This window comes from Salminus brasiliensis, chromosome 6 (genome assembly GCF_030463535.1).
Source record: "Salminus brasiliensis chromosome 6, fSalBra1.hap2, whole genome shotgun sequence".
Lineage (NCBI taxonomy): Eukaryota > Metazoa > Chordata > Actinopteri > Characiformes > Bryconidae > Salminus > Salminus brasiliensis.
The window spans coordinates 37,068,091-37,086,522 of record NC_132883.1 but is presented as its reverse complement, the minus strand read 5'-3'; the positions used below and the strand labels follow the sequence as shown (position 1 = coordinate 37,086,522).

General features: G+C 39.3%; 1 protein-coding gene across 6 annotated transcripts in view; it reads left to right on the top strand.

Moving 5' to 3' along the window:
* Positions 1-18,432, top strand: part of espn (espin) — a 55,194-nt gene that overhangs the window by 9,826 nt on the left and 26,936 nt on the right. For 2 of the 6 annotated variants that reach the window (XM_072682263.1, XM_072682260.1), the window contains exons 3-8: positions 5,638-5,824; positions 6,621-6,803; positions 9,865-9,996; positions 10,386-10,406; positions 11,847-12,078; positions 13,521-13,795. In XM_072682263.1, coding sequence (XP_072538364.1) covers positions 5,638-5,824; positions 6,621-6,803; positions 9,865-9,996; positions 10,386-10,406; positions 11,847-12,078; positions 13,521-13,795 — 1,030 coding nt within the window. The remainder of the gene's footprint in view (positions 1-5,637; positions 5,825-6,620; positions 6,804-9,864; positions 9,997-10,385; positions 10,407-11,846; positions 12,079-13,520; positions 13,796-18,432) is intronic. The other 4 variants (XM_072682266.1, XM_072682262.1, XM_072682261.1 and 1 more) reach the window with 3 other exon arrangements.

Here is an 18,432-nt window from a genome sequence, read left to right as displayed (position 1 = left end):
GCGCATCTAGATAGCAAGTTGAGTATGAATGGACTGTGTAGCACGTCAGCCTTTATTGTGATCTGTGAGGGTGCTCAGATCAATCACACAGCAAAGCAGCTGTGCAAGCATGATATCAAAATATGATAGAGTTCCACTGATCTGTGGTGGCACTGCACCTTGTTTGACTAAAATGCAATGATAGTATTTTACAGCAATTTTGTGTGCAGTGAATTTGGTGGTATGAATTTTGCCATGTCCTTGCATAGGGCAGGGTGAGCATTTTGTAAGATGTTTATCACAGACAAGCACCATCAAAGACTAACCTTACCTCCCCTGTACTGAAGCCTTCTCTGTGGGTGATCCCTTGCTTATTCTGCAGTTAGACAGATGCAAAGCTCCTGAAAGTTTAATAAGGAAGAAAGCTGTGCTTGTGCTCGATAGCCGGGTCCCATTCAGTATTGTGTGCTACTGGTCACCATAGTGATCGGTAGCCTAATGAGGTAAACAAATACTGTTGAATAGAGGCCTGCCTTCTGCTGGACCTCTGCATTGTGTTGATAGGGTTGTTTTTGGAGGGAGGAGATAACACCCCTGTGGCAGAATCAGCATTGCTTTGTTGAAATATGGCACGTTGTTGATTTTGACTGTCACCTGTTGTTACATGGCTTAATGACCCTCATTAAGGTTATAGGGTTTGTGTTGTCATTCGAGAGCGAGAGTTTTTAATACATGGTTCACTGCTATAGTGTCGTGTTTTGGCTTTGAGTTTCAGGCGGTGGCACCACACAACTCCATTAAGACTCATTAAGATGGTGCAACTGAGGTAACACCGTACTAAAGTGTAGTATAGATGCTTTTGGATCAGATTTTGAAGTTGAATTGCAATTGCAATGTTTTGTATATATTGTACCTTTATTGTTCACATGATGCTACAGTGAAATGCTGTAACACATTGGTGTAATACCCCAAATATTACCTCGATTTTGAGACAGGACATTAGCAAGGTCAGGCACTGATATTCAATGATTAGTTCTGGATTGAAGGCCCTGGATAGAGCTCATTCACTCCAGAGAACAGATCCAAATGCTGGGGTGCATTTACAGATGAGTGTCTTCGTTCTGGTGCTGACCAGATACAATTTCCTAGTGATGTGGCAAGCAACGGATAAACAGAAGGCTAACATGACCAGATATTAGCTCAGCTGAGCCTGAACACAGAACGCTACACAGTGCTATACAGTCAAATTGAGATTTGTCAAAAGGCTAATTTGTCTCATCTTGCTTCCTCGCTATCTGTTCAGGACGGCCAGACGTACCGGCTATTACCAACCGGCATTCAAGCCAACTGTTCAATGGTGTGGAATGTGTCCTTCATTAAGATATCAGTGTCCTTTTGTGAAAGGGGGAATGGGACCTGGGACAGATGTAGATAAAGCACTTGGACAATGAGCCAGCGATTTATGAGAGCGAATTGGATTGGGGTATTGTTCGCACGTATCCTGCCACCACAGGCTGTGGCCAACATGTTATGGCTCTTCACTGATAAAGCTAATGACATAAACACAACAAGAGGAGGATGGCCATAAAACACAGCCAAGACACAAAACACCACACAGAGGTCGGGGAGTTATGCAATCAATTAGTGAAGATTAAGGGCTTTGGTTGGGCTTAAAAAACGGCATGGGTCAAAAGGAGGAGGACAGAAACAAAACATCCAAAGCCTTTGAGCTCAGTTTACAATATAGTTAGCAGCAATTTAGTCCAACACCTTCTTAAATGAGAAGAGCTGTGTCTGTATGATACGTATGAAAACCAGTGGGAATGGACTGGCCATGAATTTTTAAGGCCGATTCTTATCTTATTAACCAAAAATGGCAGGTGGTTGATTTTTTGAGTCACCCTTTTTAAAACTGGAATTTCACATTGTGATGGCAAAATGAACACATAAAACACACTTAATTCCAGTACTTTCCGTTGGCAAAGTCATAATAAAGTAACGTTATTTTCTATTTAATGGACCAAACTAGCATTTTGAGGAAGTTTAGCAGTTTATTTAACCCTCTGCAGTCTTGAGGGCATTTTACTGATTTTTGCATGTCTTCTTAAATTTGCCTTAAATGCACTTGCATAAGACACAAAATGTTCAGAATGACTCTCTATTATAAGACCTGATGTGACCCAGAGCACTGTGTGAATAGATACTCCACTAAACCTGAAATTCTTCATATTTCTTGTAAATCATACCTTAACTCATGTAGATAAATTGTTCTGGTGCTTGAAATGAGTAGCAGAGTCTTAGCTTCATAGCATAGTGAAATGTATAAATAAAATAGCATACAAATGGTGAGAGGTAGAAGACGAGTATCTGAGTGTCTGTTGGTCATTTTTACACAAATACTACAATTACAAGTGAGGGTCAGATGATGAACACAAATTTACCAGTTAGACACAATCTGAGGCAGAAGACAAGTTTCTGAGTATCCACTGATCAGTTTCACATAGATGTATGCACGAACCCAGCAATTGCAGATGAGAGGAATTTTGGTTCTGGTGCTTCACTAAATCACGCTCTTGTGCCATGTGAAAGGAATGCTAACATTGCTAACAAATGAAAGCTTGTAAAAGCTAGCCATCATCACACAAACAAGCTACGTAGTGGTCCCCATTAGGTTTTATAAAGTTTTTTTTAAATGTTAACATACTGCACTTAGCCTACATGGCAGACATCCAACCCCAAACAAATAGCAGTCATATTAGTGTCAGTTGAGTCATGCTTCATGTTAACATGTTAAGGGACAAATCAGAAACACCCTCATGTTTTTCCTCCAGGCATCAGACACGTCCGTGCTGTATGCATGCATTGGTCAAAGAGTGAAAGAGTGCCTGTCCTTTGAAGAAAAGGTCAAGTGGGACTTTGTTGGCTGAAGTACCTTCTGTTTCTTCACCTATTCATCCTCTTGCTACTGCTTATGTTACTGAAGAGACAAACTTTTTCACCCAGGCCTGAATTATTCACACAGCAAGAGCCATCAAGACAAATAGGCAGGGGAGTCACCAGACCTATTGGAAATAATGATGAAATTAACTTAGAAGATGAAGACATGGACACACATGCTTCAGCGATTTTTGAAGCAGAGCTAAAGTGATTGCCGTTGATGGTAGCATATCATTTCTTAGCAAAGGTAAAGCATCTCGAATAAGTGCTGTGTGCTTTTTTTTGTTTCAGTTTACAGAGTTTCAGTTTTCAGAGTTTCAGTTTTCATGTTTGTTCTGTTCGCTTGTCTAAGCACATCTGTGTGTGTGCGGGAAGGTAGTGGAGTGGGTCTGGGCTTAAGCCGCTTTCTCTCCTAGCCAGTACACAGGTGACTGAGCCTGTTGGGTTACACTCATCAATGATTCACATGTCTGACCACTTCCTAATGACAGAGCCCCTGAATAAGCCCTCTTCCTGTTTGAAATATTCAGCATCTCTTTGTTTTCATTTGGAACGCTCTTCACTCCTGGCCGGATGTGTGTGTGTGGTGTTTTTGTTTTTTGTGGTCTTTTTTTGACTCATTCTTGAACCTTGGAATAAGCAATATGATAAAACCTTATCATATTCACACACATATCATGCAAATTGTTAGTATTTACAGAACGCTGAACATCTACAGTCAAAGGTTTACATAAACTAATCATGTATGTGAATTACTTCCTTTTTCATTATTCCATTACAATGTACCAGTTCCACTGGTAGCAAAACAGCCCCAGTGTGTAAAATGCATAACAGCTGGTATGGTGTTCTTGGGGTTGATTGCCTGCCCTGTACTCCTTTAATCATACCTCTGGCCATTGTGGCCAAACTGCTCAATCGTCTCATCTGTTTGTAACATTTCCCTCTAGAAGGCGATTTTGTCCATGTGGTCAACTGCAAAGTTTAGTTGAGTTGAAAGGTGTCAGTTTTCAAGCAGGGGCTGCTTTCTTAAAAGACAGCCTCTCAGTTCATGGCAGTGTAAAACTTGCTTGACTGTAGACACTGTAGCATGACACTCGTGCTCCAGCAGCTTCAGTTTAGGTCTTCTTTCAGACCTGGCAAAATAGCTACACCCCACAAAACCTATCTTTAAACTAATTATCTTGGATGTAGTTGGATATAATCAGTTAATATGTAGTTGTTTGGAAGTAAGGCCTCTTTTTTCCACTGCAGGGCCAAATGGTTATTAAGGCCATGCCATAACGTTCCAGGCCGGTGTGGACCCATTAGACCGGTTACGGTTTATTTTTCCATTTGCCAAATCAGGACCAGGACATGCATGACATCTCGTAATGATTGTACCACAGTCGCTGTTGTTGGATGTGTCTGATCTCACAGTCCTAATTTCACAGTGTCAAACCGTGTCCATGTGGAAAATCCAACCGGAACGGTTACTCTCTGTGTTCGGAACCGTTCGGCCCCACAGCAGAAAAGAGGCCTAAGATTCCCAACTTGTGGCAATCTGCAGTAATCCTTCTCAGATCTCCACTGAGCTCCTTGGACTTTCCAACTGTGCTCTGTTGGTCAACCCAATGAGTGCTGTCACACAAACCCTTTTTTATGTGGGCTAGCAGCTGTAGTCAATCATGATCACTAACAGGGTGGCTTTGGCAAGTTAAGACATTCTTTCAACTTTCAGCACCACTGCGTATATAATATATTTTTGACAAATGAACATGTACCATTAAAAGTACAACCTATAAACCATTACAGCTAGTGTAAAAGAACAACTACATAAACTGTACAGAAACAAGTAGGTGAATAGATTTCAGTCCATTATACCATTTAAACCCCCCACTCTACACCCTGTTTGGCACAGAATGGATTATTTCCTCAACGTCAGGTTGTAGAACTAGACCTCTGCTGATTTTAGCTCTGCTCATTTAATCCTCTATGTGTGTGTGTGTGAGAGAGAGAGAAGTGTGTTTGAATGTTTACATGTGTGTGAGTGGGTGTAAAAGGGAGTTGTCAAAGTTGGACGTGAGTCAAGGGAAAGCCACCTCTCCCCTCCTCTCCTTGTCACTTCATTTTGTCTTCCCACTCTATATGTGTCTGCCACTTGTTCAGTCCTGGCTGACACTGAAACCAATGGAGCACTGCTAATCCTCTTAGTGGACTCATTGCTAACTTGTCAGTCTGTGTCCAAATAAAGCCTCTCCTTATGGGATTTAGAGGGGAGGCTCTTGCTCACTCCTTGAACTCCTGCTGCTATAAGGGGAGGAGCAGGGATGACCCTTAGCACTGGATGATGCCCCCTCTAGGAACATGCGCCACCACAGAGTGAAGAACAAGGGTTTAGGACTTGGCAAACAACATCACTGCTTTAGCATATTAATTTATTTATTTACTAAATTCTGAAACAGTATATCAGCTGCAATGACAGCCGAATTTGGTACATCCTCTGGGACTGGACGAGGCAGTTAATCTCTGTAACGGTTATAGTTCTATCATTCCTCTGATTACATGTTTCCAAGCAATGTAGTTACCTGGACACTGAGGCTAAACATAACAGAGAAACCATTAACTGGCAGAGAGGATATTATTTACTCTCGTTGCCCTGTATGATTCAGTGGTCTGCTTTTGAACTTTTCAGAATGTAACTCTCCACTTAATGATTTTTTTTCTTCATTTTGTGCTTCTCAGTGTTGTCAATTTCCAAACCAAGAATGGTGCCACACCTCTATACCTTGCATGTCAGGAAGGCCACCTGGAGGTCGTCCAATACCTGGTAAAGGACTGCGGGGCAGAGCCAAGTATTAGAGCCAATGATGGAATGACACCTCTGCATGCTGCTGCCCAGATGGGACACAATACTGTCATTGTTTGGCTGGTGAGTTTGAGGAATCTCCAGATTTTCTGAAATATGTACTGTATATGATACTACTGTGTCATAAGAAAGTTTTGAAAGTTCCTCTTCAGTCATTTTACCTGTTAAGATTTGGTGGTGACAGTAAATCGTTTTAAATTTGGAAAACATTTTTCAACCTGTTGAAATGATGATGAAACTTACTCCATCACTGAAAATGCATTTTTGACCTTCACGCCATTTGTCCATCACCTACTTGTTCAATCCTGTTAACCTTCTTAAACACAAAGAACCCACATGCGGATGTACACCTCCACAGTCTAACATTTGTCATATTCATGCTGTTACTGCACGCATATGTTACGTGCATGTAACTTGGTGGAGAATGCTAGATACCTCTTGCAAGAACTGCGTAATGCTGCGTAACCCGAGACTTGTTTTTGTACCTTAGATAACATAGTACTTTTATGTCCACTTGTCAACAAGCGCATGTGTACAGCTGTCCACACGGGGGCAATCATAACATGGTGTGCGTTTACAGCAGTGGTGTTAAAGTGGATTACACTCCAATTACGCAAAACAGTAGGGAAGAAATACCTATTATCGCATAATGCTCTTTTAAGTTACTTGTTTCACAGTACTTTTGACAAACTCACACTGATTATTATTAGTTTATTTACTACAAGCTATAAAGACAGACAACCTTATTTGCGTATATGTCCTAATTAAAGTGCCTTGTTCCCTCTGGCCTACTCATATTCCTTCCTACTGCTTCATACTTCCTGCTGCCTACACTTAGACCTGCTTTGTCTCTGTGCAGATGAGCTTCACAGATATCAGCTTGTCTGACCGGGACAACGATGGTGCCACTGCCATGCACTTTGCCGCCAGCCGAGGCCATGCCAAGGTCCTCAGCTGGCTCCTCCTCCACGGTGGGGAGATTATAACGGATGGCTGGGGCGGGACCCCCCTCCACGACGCAGCTGAGAATGGAGAGCTGGAGGTAGGTGGTCCCCAAATTCAATGTGAGAGCGAACTATGTGATACACTCTTTTTCAGGCATAGTCTGTGATGTCATTAAGGTTGCTGTGGTTGTTGGTATTAGAATCACAGTGACTTACATGACAACTCAGAAACCTAAGACCAAATTACACGGTAGCTCTGACACCGAATATGTCTGCTGGAAGATGCAACAATAACATAGAATATGTGGAGGCTGAAGGTGTGCGAAAGTTACATTTTTTTGTGGCTTCAGTAACATCTGAAGTCATTGAGAAAGCAGAAAAATAAAGCACAAGAGTATCAGTAACAAAAACAACAACAAAAACTGGAAAACACTGAGAACAACAGGGCCAAACACTATGAATTAACAGGCAGAATAACAGAGCAACCAAACACAAGTACTCAACAGTGCTATACAACAAACAGGTTGGATAAGGACATATACAAAATAAATAGCGAGTAGCTACAAGCTAAAGACAAGTGATATACATAATAAGTGTCTAAACAGACAGGACAAGAGTTGAGACCAAAAGGACCAGAGCCTGGCAATTACCAGACAATATAATATTATAATATAGTATTTTATGCCAGTTAGGACATTACTAGCCAGTTTCTTGGACACTGATTAATTCTGATCTTGAACTAAAATTCAGAACCTATAATGATTTATCATATAAAATGTTTTCCATTTTCATCACCTAAAAGTCTAGACTTAATACAGGCTTAAAGTTAGTTATAGTTTGGCAAGAATTCAAATAAACATAATTGTCCCCAGATACAGTCACTTTAACATGTGCTTCTTTAGTTTACAATGGGACACACTAGCTAACATTGTTCTGTAAATACAGAACAAAATCTCAATTTATTCCATAAAAAAATCAAATAAACAAGTTTAAATTGGAATTAAAAATGGCTGGCACCATTCAAATACTGGGAAGTGTTTTTGTAATAGACTAGAGTAAGTCATACTGTCAAATAAAGATCTGGATGCAAATCTAATAAAAGATGGTTTTTGGTGTGTATTTACAGAGATGAGATTGGTCACAATCTAAGTTTAGTGTTTGTTAGCAAATTCTGCACCAAACAGTTTCTTCTGCCTGAAAAAAACAGCTCTAAATGTGCATTCTCATAGCAAGCTGTGAAGCAGGATGTAGGCTTTGGTCACAGAGCAAAAGGTTTTGGTCAATCCCGATGCAAAGTGGAAAACCATAATTTGCATGACTCAGGCATTGCCAGCAAACAGTGACAGCAAAGATTGCCATTAAAGGAAATGCATGTGGCTTGTCATGCTCTTATTAGCTGTCATGACACAGCAGTAAATTGCTATTGTTAACATCCCTTTAGCATTATTAATACTTCTGTAGAATATATCAGTATTGTTTATAATAGCATTATAATATTGAAAGGACAGATGCAACATTATTACCATATGTGGTTTGTAAAAATATGATTTTCTATATTTATGTATGTCTCCATAAATGGGATCTGATGTGATTCATCAAGAATGTCATAATTATTAAGAACAGTCTTATTTAATTAACAACAAATCACATTTTACTGTATCACTGTATTTCTTTGTTAAACAAATGGACTATATTGTTTATACAAGGACACTGATATAAATATTTTGTTATAATTTGGAAGTATTTCAGAATATTAGTCATTCGAATCTACATTTGTAGCTGTATGGTCATTCTCCTCAGGTCTATACTAAGCTCCTTGGTCTTTGCCATTGTACTGTTGGTCAATCCAAGGAGTGCTGTCAAACAAACCCCTATTTATGTGGGCACAGAGGAGCTACAAGCTGTAGTCAATCATGACATTAAGCACATTAAGTAGCCTTTGTCCTTGGAATGGGTATAGACATTTGCTCTCTTCTTTCATCCCCACTGAATTATTAATTGTAATAGTAAATAGTTGTATAATGTATATTTTTGAGCCTTGTTGATTTCAGAAAACAAACTTATGCACCAGCTTTTTCTGTCACAGATTTAAAGCTCATAACATTAATGTTCCTTGATGAGTTTTAGTGAACTTTCTACTACAACTGTAAATATGTAATGTAAATGTGTTTAAATGCATTTAGGCATGAAATGTTTAGCAGTTACATAAGAGGCTGACTTTTATTTGGACTTCTTATTTGAAAAAAACATATAATTTAGGATATGAAAACTGTGTGACAAAAACTGTGTAGACAGCCAGTTCAAAACACAGGGCAAACTAAACAGTACTGCAGTGCTATTCACCAGTAACATTATCCCTGAAAGCTGTTCTAGAGAGAGAAAAAGAGAGGGGGCAGACTCTTATTGTCTCTGTTTCACTCCCCCTGAGTTTTAACGCAGGACAGCTGTCATCATGAATGTGTTCTTTGAAGCCCTTCAAGACTGGATCTTTTGAATTTGGCTGACATATTCTTTAGCTCTCTTTCATAGACTGGCATATGGCTGAGAGGTTGTCACTGGAATTAGTGCATTTTTATAGCAAAGCCTACCTATAGTAGAGGTAGTCAATTTTTGATTTTAATGGTTATGGTTAGGCTCTGGTTAGCGCTCCAATGTACTGAAACATACATGCTAAGGGTGTCTCAATCTGTTTATTGGCTTCCGATTTAGAGACTTTTCTTGAAATTACTGTTTTATGTGTTTAATATCTTAGAATCTGGTCTAATTCACCTCCCTGACCAATCAGCTCCTTTAAAACACTGCAGTCAAATCACTTCCTGTGTGTGTGTAGTGGTACACACTCTGGACTGATATTTGTTGTTGTTTGTCGACTGCTGATGTAAAATAACTGGTTTGTAGTGGGTGAATATGCTATGATCTATAGCATGTGTGCATTAGCATTAGCATTAGCCTCCACTCGGCTCTGGACGTGCTCTTCAGTGCTGTAAAATAGTTTCACACTCTTTTTCTTACTTTATCTCTTACTGAGTTTTAGGATTAAAACAGCCTCAACCCGATCCATTAAAATATGCCTGGATCGATCCCAATCCACCTCTCCTTCCTCTCTCTTTCTCTCTCTCTCTCTCTCTCTCGCTTCATTTCTCGTTTCATTCTCCACAGTGCTGTCAGATTCTGGTGGTGAACGGGGTGGACCTAGGCATTCGGGACCAGGATGGCTTCACTGCAGCAGACCTGGCTGAATATAACGGTCATCCGCAGTGTGCCAAGTACCTCCGCACAGTTGAAAACATGGTGAGTACACTGAATTTATTACCTGCTCTGAAAACTTTGTGGCATAAAGTCTGGGTAATGTCTGGTAGAAATGATGCAGACATTAGCCTTCACACATATAACTCTTCTGGGTAATGTACAGAAAAGATCTGGATTACTGTGCATATTTGAAAGGGGCTTAAGAATACCCATAGGAAAGTAAACTATTGAACATAACACTAATAGTGAATACTAAACACTGCACTTTTATTTTTGCACAAACAGGCTTTGCTAGTTACAGCTACTTTGTCTTTTACTGTTATGTTTCTTACTGGCTTAAAACATCAGTAATCAGTTATGATGCCATTTACAATGTAGAGATGCATGTGTGTGTATATTAAGTGTATATTTAATGAATTAATCCTTTGCAGAGGGCTGTTTGCAACATTTTGGTAAGCAGACACTATTACTACTATGTAATAGTGTTACCACACATTCAATCAGAGTAATATTTTTTCACTAACTTACTAATACTTCAATGTCAGATCTCTGCCAACTAATCTGAAAGCCTCATATGACAAACAACTGACTAACAATTAATGGAAGGTTCACACTACACGATTTCATGAGTCATGAGATTGTTGATACCGATCACTACTGTGAACAGACTGCGAACAGTTAGGAATAACAGTGGGAGTTCTACAGTGCGGTGGAGCAGTAGATGGTTCTCACATTGTTGTAATGGCTCTATCAGAAATATGACAGGCTGTTTAAACCACAAGGGAACAAACGCTTTAATACTGCTCTCATCTACTAGGTAATAAGCAAGAACAGGGTGCTTGCCTGACAGAACATGATCCCAGAAAACAACTTGTATTAAAAGATCCATCTCTGACCACCTCCGAAGGTGGTTTGAGTGATCAGATCCTGAACTATACACCTGGCTTTTCACGTGGACAAGTGAAATGTGATCTGAAAATGATTTGAATGTGTTCTGATTAGCAAAAACTCATGTTAATGCCACATGTAAACAGGTCCAAATATTTGTTGAGGGCTTGCGAGGCATCTGCAAGCTCTCTGATCGTGTTTTTCAGCAGTTGTCAGTTAGCCCCGAAAATCCTGTAGTGTGAACCAATCAATAAACTAACACTAAGCGCTGCATAGCTTTAATGGCTAACATATGTAGCATTCAACATTTACCACCCAAGACCAACATCCAACAGTAAAACGCCCCTAAAAGCCATTGAACAAACCAACATAAACAATGAATCGGTGTGCCGTCCCTGTGTTTGAATGAAGAACGTTCTTTTCCTATTGACTCTTTTCTCTGGACAATGACAACTACAGACATTACAATGCTGGTGTTTGTGGCAGAATATTTGGTCGCTGTGCTTGGGGCTTGAAAGGGAACCCTGACTGTGAGCCTTAATATGATGTACATGTCCAGTTCTATTCAAATAACTTGTATAAACAAAGCAGTATACTTTATTTATTATTAACAACACGCAAAATCACTTTTCTAGTAGAAACAGTTACACAGTTTTCTGTGTAACTGCGTGAGTCTAGTGTAGTTATACGACCATCACAGTGCGGCAATTGCGGACATCCAGTAGAGGGATTTTCTGCCTTTTTCATTTGCTTTTGGTTTGTACATCATATTTGAACAATATTGGACATGTATTTTATCTTAACAGTCAGGGTTCCCTTAAACACTGCAGAGGTGTAGCATGAAGCTGCTTTTAGCTCAGAAGCTAAATCAATAGCTAAATGATTCTGTAGAACTACAAACCATTATACAACAAATTGTATTAATACAACCAACGTATAGACAGTGCAGAAGCTCACTTAAACTGTACTATTAAGGAGTGTTTACTTTCCTGGTTTCCTCTCAGAGTGTGGAACATCGCGTCTTGTCAAGAGATCCCTCAGCGGATTTGGAGTATAAGCAGCCTGACTCTGGCCTCTCCTCACCGAATGCCACGCTCAACCCAGCGGTGCCGCCTGTTGCCCACTTCGACATGGGCTCTCCTTCCAGCTCACTGTCCAACTATGACTCGGCCAACTCCAGTCAATCCAGCACGGGGGAGAAGAAGAGCAGCTCCCCACCTTCACGAGTAGCAGCTGGTGAGGAAGGCATGCTTACTTTCAGACCCACACACAGACTCAGTTATGCATGCATACACCTTATACCCAAGTTATGCATACATTTACATTTACGGCATTGAGCAGACGCTCTTATTCAGAGCGACTTACAAAGTGCTTCACTGTTTACCCAAGAAAGCCTTAGCTAGTTAGCATAGACTAATAGTTCAAAGATACCTTTAAGCTTAGACATTACTAAACACATACATACACACACATACACATACAAACACATGCATACACACAGGCACACTGTCAAGGTGGTAGTAGAGACATTACCTGCTAGAACTGCACTATGTGGTTAAAGCATTCGTTTATGTATTCATAAGTTATATTGCGATTGCAGAACACTTTGCAGTATGTAAGAAATGTCACACATTGTTGGATCAATGGTGTTTGAGATAATTCTGTAGTTTTGGTTGGAGATTAGCCTGCATTATTTTACCAAAAGAATTCACTTTTGGATTATATTAACTTTGGGTCATCCAGACACCCACAGATCTTCATTATTTGCATCTTACACAGCCTTCTGCTACATCAGAACAAATAATATATATGGGTCGGCTCTGCTACTCACACATGCGGCCACAAAAAAAGCATATGTGATGTCACATCCTGCTAATAATTACACCATTCAACAAAAAATACTTCTTCTGAGTACCATCATCAGAAATGTTGTCACCTGATGAAGCAATATATGTACTACACACAAAATTGTTTGCCTTGTAGAATATTGCTGCTTCTTGTGTATGTCCATCTTGCCATCAATTAAGTATGTTGCATGAATCTGACCCCTAGTTGTTCCCTGAATTCCTGTGTGTTTTGAGAAAGGCCATCTCAAACCCATAACCTCCAGGGACAACATCCTTGGCTGTTCAATGTAGCATGCATGCACTATTGTCTTAACAATGGTGGGAAAAGTTTTGTTCACTGAGCTGGAAGAGCCTCAGTACAACTGTTGCCATGGTGTTGTCAGGGCCACCTGCTGCGAGCTGAGCCAGCAGTGCCCTCCAGTGGAAAGATGAAGAACTGTCTCTTGTCCTTCACCCTATACACCTGAGTAAGGTCCTTGTTAGGCCACACCTCAGTGTCATTTTTATTACAAACAGTGAATTCTAAGATTAATAGCTGGATAAAAAAGCCTTGGTATTATACTCAATATACTCAGTGGGACTATACTCAACAATCATGAACTTTAAGATTTACTTAAAGTACAACTAGGCAAAAGAAAGGTTAATTATGTAGCAGTCTATTTAGATTAAACACACTCTGCCATTAGGCTTAGTCCATTTAGACAGTACTGTCAGTGGAATTAATAAGCGATTTATTATATAACCCATTTATTTGTTAAAGAAAGTTAGAGAAATTAGACTGACATTCTGTTTTAAGTTTAGACCATTCTGACAATTTGTGTTTTGTCAAAGTAGGCCCAGAGTCAACCATCAGTGACATGGAGACGTACATGGAAATGCTGAATCCTGATGTGACTGATGGGGTCCACAAGAAAGAGGAGCCAGCACAGCTTCCACCTCCTCCCACTTTCCCTCCACCTCCACCTCCGCCTCCCCCAAACACCGTCCCACCGCCTCCACCAACTTACCCCGCACCACATCCGCCTGAAGAGCAAGGGTCGGTGGAGTTTCTGAAGGTGAAGAGCAACCTTCGTCACGTGGATAATGACACAGGAAAAAAAAAAGAGGTAAATTTTACATTCTATATTTCTTATACAGAATTCAGTTACTTATATTAATGATATTGTCTCCATCTAAAGAAAAAAGAAGGAGTACATTTTAAAGCCACTATCAAGAACTTCAGAATTACCAAATAGCAGCCTTGAGTCTCGGGTTACCTCAGAGCACCCAGTGTAAACATACAAAAAAATGTGTCTTATGATCATCTTCCCAAAGTGCAGTAAATGTCTGCTGTATTTCAACAGTTTTGCTCTTCTCTTGATGTGCACTGGGAGGTGCTAAATGTGGGTCAGGTATATGTCAGCATACCCTTGACCAAAAACAAGGCAAACATGGCTCAGCCCTCTATTCTAGTCAAAGCAACCTAGTGGGCTGAAGTTAAAGCTAAACCTGACGGGCTAAAGCTTCCATAGCCCATTCCATCCATCATTTTTACTGCGAAATTTAGTGGCTGGGTGCCAGGACAAACAGAAGGTCCTAATGCAGCACCATGACCATGGCCGGGGAGATTCGTTACGTAGCTGTGCCCTGCTAAAACCACTCCCCCAGTTGCAGTCCCCCAAGCTTGTATATATATATATATATATATATATATATATATATATATATATATATATATATATGAGCTGGTAACTTGGTTACAAATATCAAAACCTCAGTAAACCCTGAATATCAGTAAAATCACATTCGCAATTCATAACACAACTTCTCTGTTTCAAGACAGAGAAAAAAAAAAGTGTGCTTTGCCATAGTAACGTAAACATAATTATGTTTGCCAGTGATAGAGGCCTGTTGGTCATGAATGTTCATTAGAATACTAAGACCACACCCAGACCATTCTCAGAGAGGTCTGATGAGAGCATTTTGACGATTTGTGAGTCGCGTTTAATCATATTTCTGATCTGTGTTTCCAGTTTTAAATTCCTTTAATGCTTTGGCAATTCTTTGGGCTTGGGCAATTTGTAGTTTCTTATTTTACCTGTCTGTTCAGCTGTACAACTGTGGCTAACCAATGGAAGGGGATGGCATGCCTTCATAATTCTCATTTCTGAAACAAACAAAACATGTGAAGATCAGCATATATGAAGGGTTCTGTTTAAAGCTTATGTTCATTTTATTCAGTTGTTATAGTCATTCATTGCCATGGGGAGCACTCTGAAACAAAGCTCAGTTCAGTTCTTAGAAAACATATGAGCTGGAAACCATGGCTCTATAGTGAAAGAGCACTAGACAGAATTAAGTGTGCTATCTAGAATCTAGCTTATTAGCTAAATTAGATCTAAATGAACCTTTTTATAAAGCTTAGTATATGGAATGACAATGTTACAAGAATAAGATAAGGATCTATACTTAACCTAATGGACAGAAGATAATGAATAAGCATGGATAATATGCCTGGGAGTAATCCAGTAATCTCAAGGGTTTGAATGATGCGTGGTCCTAATACGCTTATCAAACAGGGCTCAATTGAACCCCTGAGGTTTGTTGTATTCAGTGATGTGTTACTGAAACCTTGCTGTGAGGTATATATAGTAGCATGTCTGCAGCACATGGTCATGATACGCTGCGAGAACCCTATGAAGCGTAACATCAAGCATGAACAAGCACAGGAACAATAAGACCACACAATCCTGATAAGCGTTAGAGTGAAGAGTATCTTTTATTTTAAATGGTGGGACTTTATTAACCCAATGTTTCACATCAGTATAACATAACAGTATATGTGTATGTATATATATATATATATATATATATATATATATATATATATATATATAAATATATAAATTCTAAATGTATATTAAATGTATAGTAAGTATGTGGTACATTTATATGTATTTAGTTTTATTAGTAGATTATGCACCAACGTGGATACAATTATCATTAGCAATTTCACTTTCTGACTGGTTAAATGAGTGGATGACTGACTGACTGGATGACTGATGGACTTTGTTGAAACTCACATGCGCAAGGACTGCCTCTTGTTTGCTTAAAAGACACTTTTTCATACTGACGGTCTGAGGGCTACATTTAGCCACAAAGCTAACAAGTATATGTGCTGCCGAGAGTATTGTCCAGGGAAGTGGAATTAAGACAATCTCTGGATTACGACTTCAGATATTGGAATATTCTTTAGAAAAAATACAAATTGGTGTACTGGTGGTCCTCAGAGAACACAAATGGTGTGGACAGTCAGTCTAGCAAAGGGGCTTATGCCTGACTTGTGGGAGAAGTCCAGTCGAACCTCGAGGCCCATCTCTCCCCTATATTCAGTAATCAACACAAAGGCTCATAATGAAGCTTTTGTGTTCTGTCTTAATGAGGGCTTCCATTATCAGAGCACACTCAATGCTTCTGCTGATGTGCTGTATGATGGACCTGACATTAATTTAACTAAATAACTATGCCAGCACTCCCTCACAAATGAGCTCTTGGGTCATCTGAGGGAAATAAACTGTGCTATGCTGAAGTAGTTTTTTTAGGGCTGATATCAGCAGAAAATATTTGGATAAGAACAAAAGAGCTCAAGCCAATTATGTAACAAATTTAGCCTGAGATTGTGTGATGTCGTGTTGTTAGCTGTACGTTTCTTCCTGTTTGACCATCATATATTTTTAGATATTTAAGTGAAATCTTCAATTAAACACAGCTCATTTTAAAGCTTACTAATTTCTTTTTTGAAAAAAAAAAATCAGCCTGATATAATACCCATCTGAGAAAATCTTTTTGGGATGAGTTGGGAAGTTGGAGATGAGGTAGGGTAGTGATAATCCAATATCCTGACCTCATTAATGCTGAATGCAATCAGATTCTTACAGCAATGCTCCAAAACCTAGTGAAAAGCCACAGTTACTCCAACAAAAGCATAAGAAAATATATATTGTTAATTTTGGAAAAAAGAATAAAAGAGCAGGTGTCCCAATACTTTTGTCCATATGTGTTTAAAGGTGATCTAGTCTCAAACAAATGAAAACCATTATTTTTTTAATTGACAGTAATGTTGTCAGCTCACATACTTAACTATAAATATCCATAAATAGATCAGAGGAAAATCTAATGTAATAATATATGTTATTGCACATTTAATGTAGTCCATGGCTGTCTAATTTAGATAAATAAATTAAATGAATAAATTCTACATATTCTATGACTTCAGCTGCAGTACATTTTCCCACCATGTCAGTTTGTAGGCCCACCTCCTTGGGTTAATCATTCACTGAAAGAGTGTTTTTGTTTGGCTGTGCATGCAGTCCTATCATAATGCATCTAGGTGTGGTCCGCAGGCTTTCAGTCCTGCTGAAAGAAACCAGAAGATCTAACAATGTGTTTAATTTCTAATGTGTTTAATGATTTTATAGCTACAGTAGGGGCTGGTCACTGTGACCAAAATGTGTGTCACAGTATATTCATTACAGTATTTTATTTTATTAATAATTATTTATTTTTGCCAGTCAACTTTAATTGACTATTTTTTTGTTCTTTTTAAACTAGAATCAGCAAACATGTCCTTATGGGGCTTACTTTAGTACTAATACACATATTTAACAACAAACGTGTATATGAAATATTGTGTGCAAAACAGAACTAATAAAATAAAAACTAAAGAGACAGATAAAGCTGTTATCACTGCCGTCTTTAAAACTGATCTTTTGAAAGTTTATGAACTCAGAAAGACTTTAATTTCTTAGACTAACTGCTTAGCATCTGAGCTGTTTATGATAAATTACTCAGTGCTAAATGTCTCTCTTTTTTGTTGCATAACAGCGTCACAGGGCCATAGGACGAATTTTAAACAGAATGCAGAATGAACCATCATATTGCCCGGCACTAATCAACAATATGGAAACAGGCGTCCTATCACATTTTTTCCACAGATGGTATATCAGTATTTAGCCTGACTCTGATTACATCAGAGTACACAATCTGGAACACAACACTGTGACCAAGTGTATTAATATTAGTTCATACTTTGCAGTAAAAACATTTCCTGGTTTAGTGAGTTGCTGAATCAGAACTGGAGCTGGGAAAATTCTACCGTCCTGCTTATATTGAGATTCTGAGTTTTGTCTCTGAGTTTGACCCTCTGTTGTCCCACCTCCATTTAAAATAGAGCCTCTGATTGGTTCCGCTGCTGACTTAGACTCTGTCACTGTTTGTGGCTACAGGTCAGTGTCAGTGTAGCTTTTATTATTTATTTTTGAATGAAAAAGTCACCACACAAATACATCAGAATACTTATTCTACATTTATTTGGTGTCCCGGAATACAACCTTCATCAGGCCAGTTCCGGCCTGCGGGTCAAATGTGTGGCACCCCTGCTCTAAAGTGTTCCCATTGTCATTAGTTAGCTCTGTGAGAAAGAATCCATTGAGACGGAAGGTTAATTAGTGTAACCCACCTCCCCCTCATATCTCTTGCCATGCACTCACACACTCACACACACACACACCTGCTCCCAGGTGGACAGCCCCAGGCTGGCCCTCATTACCTTTATTAAGTATTAATCACTGTTCTGGCTTTAGGGGGCAGGTAGAGAAACACACCTACGCACATACACACTTTCTCTGTGTGAAATGCATAAAGAAAAACACAGAACTGTGATCACTAGCACACCTCATAGTTGTTGTGTGTCTTTTACTTGCTT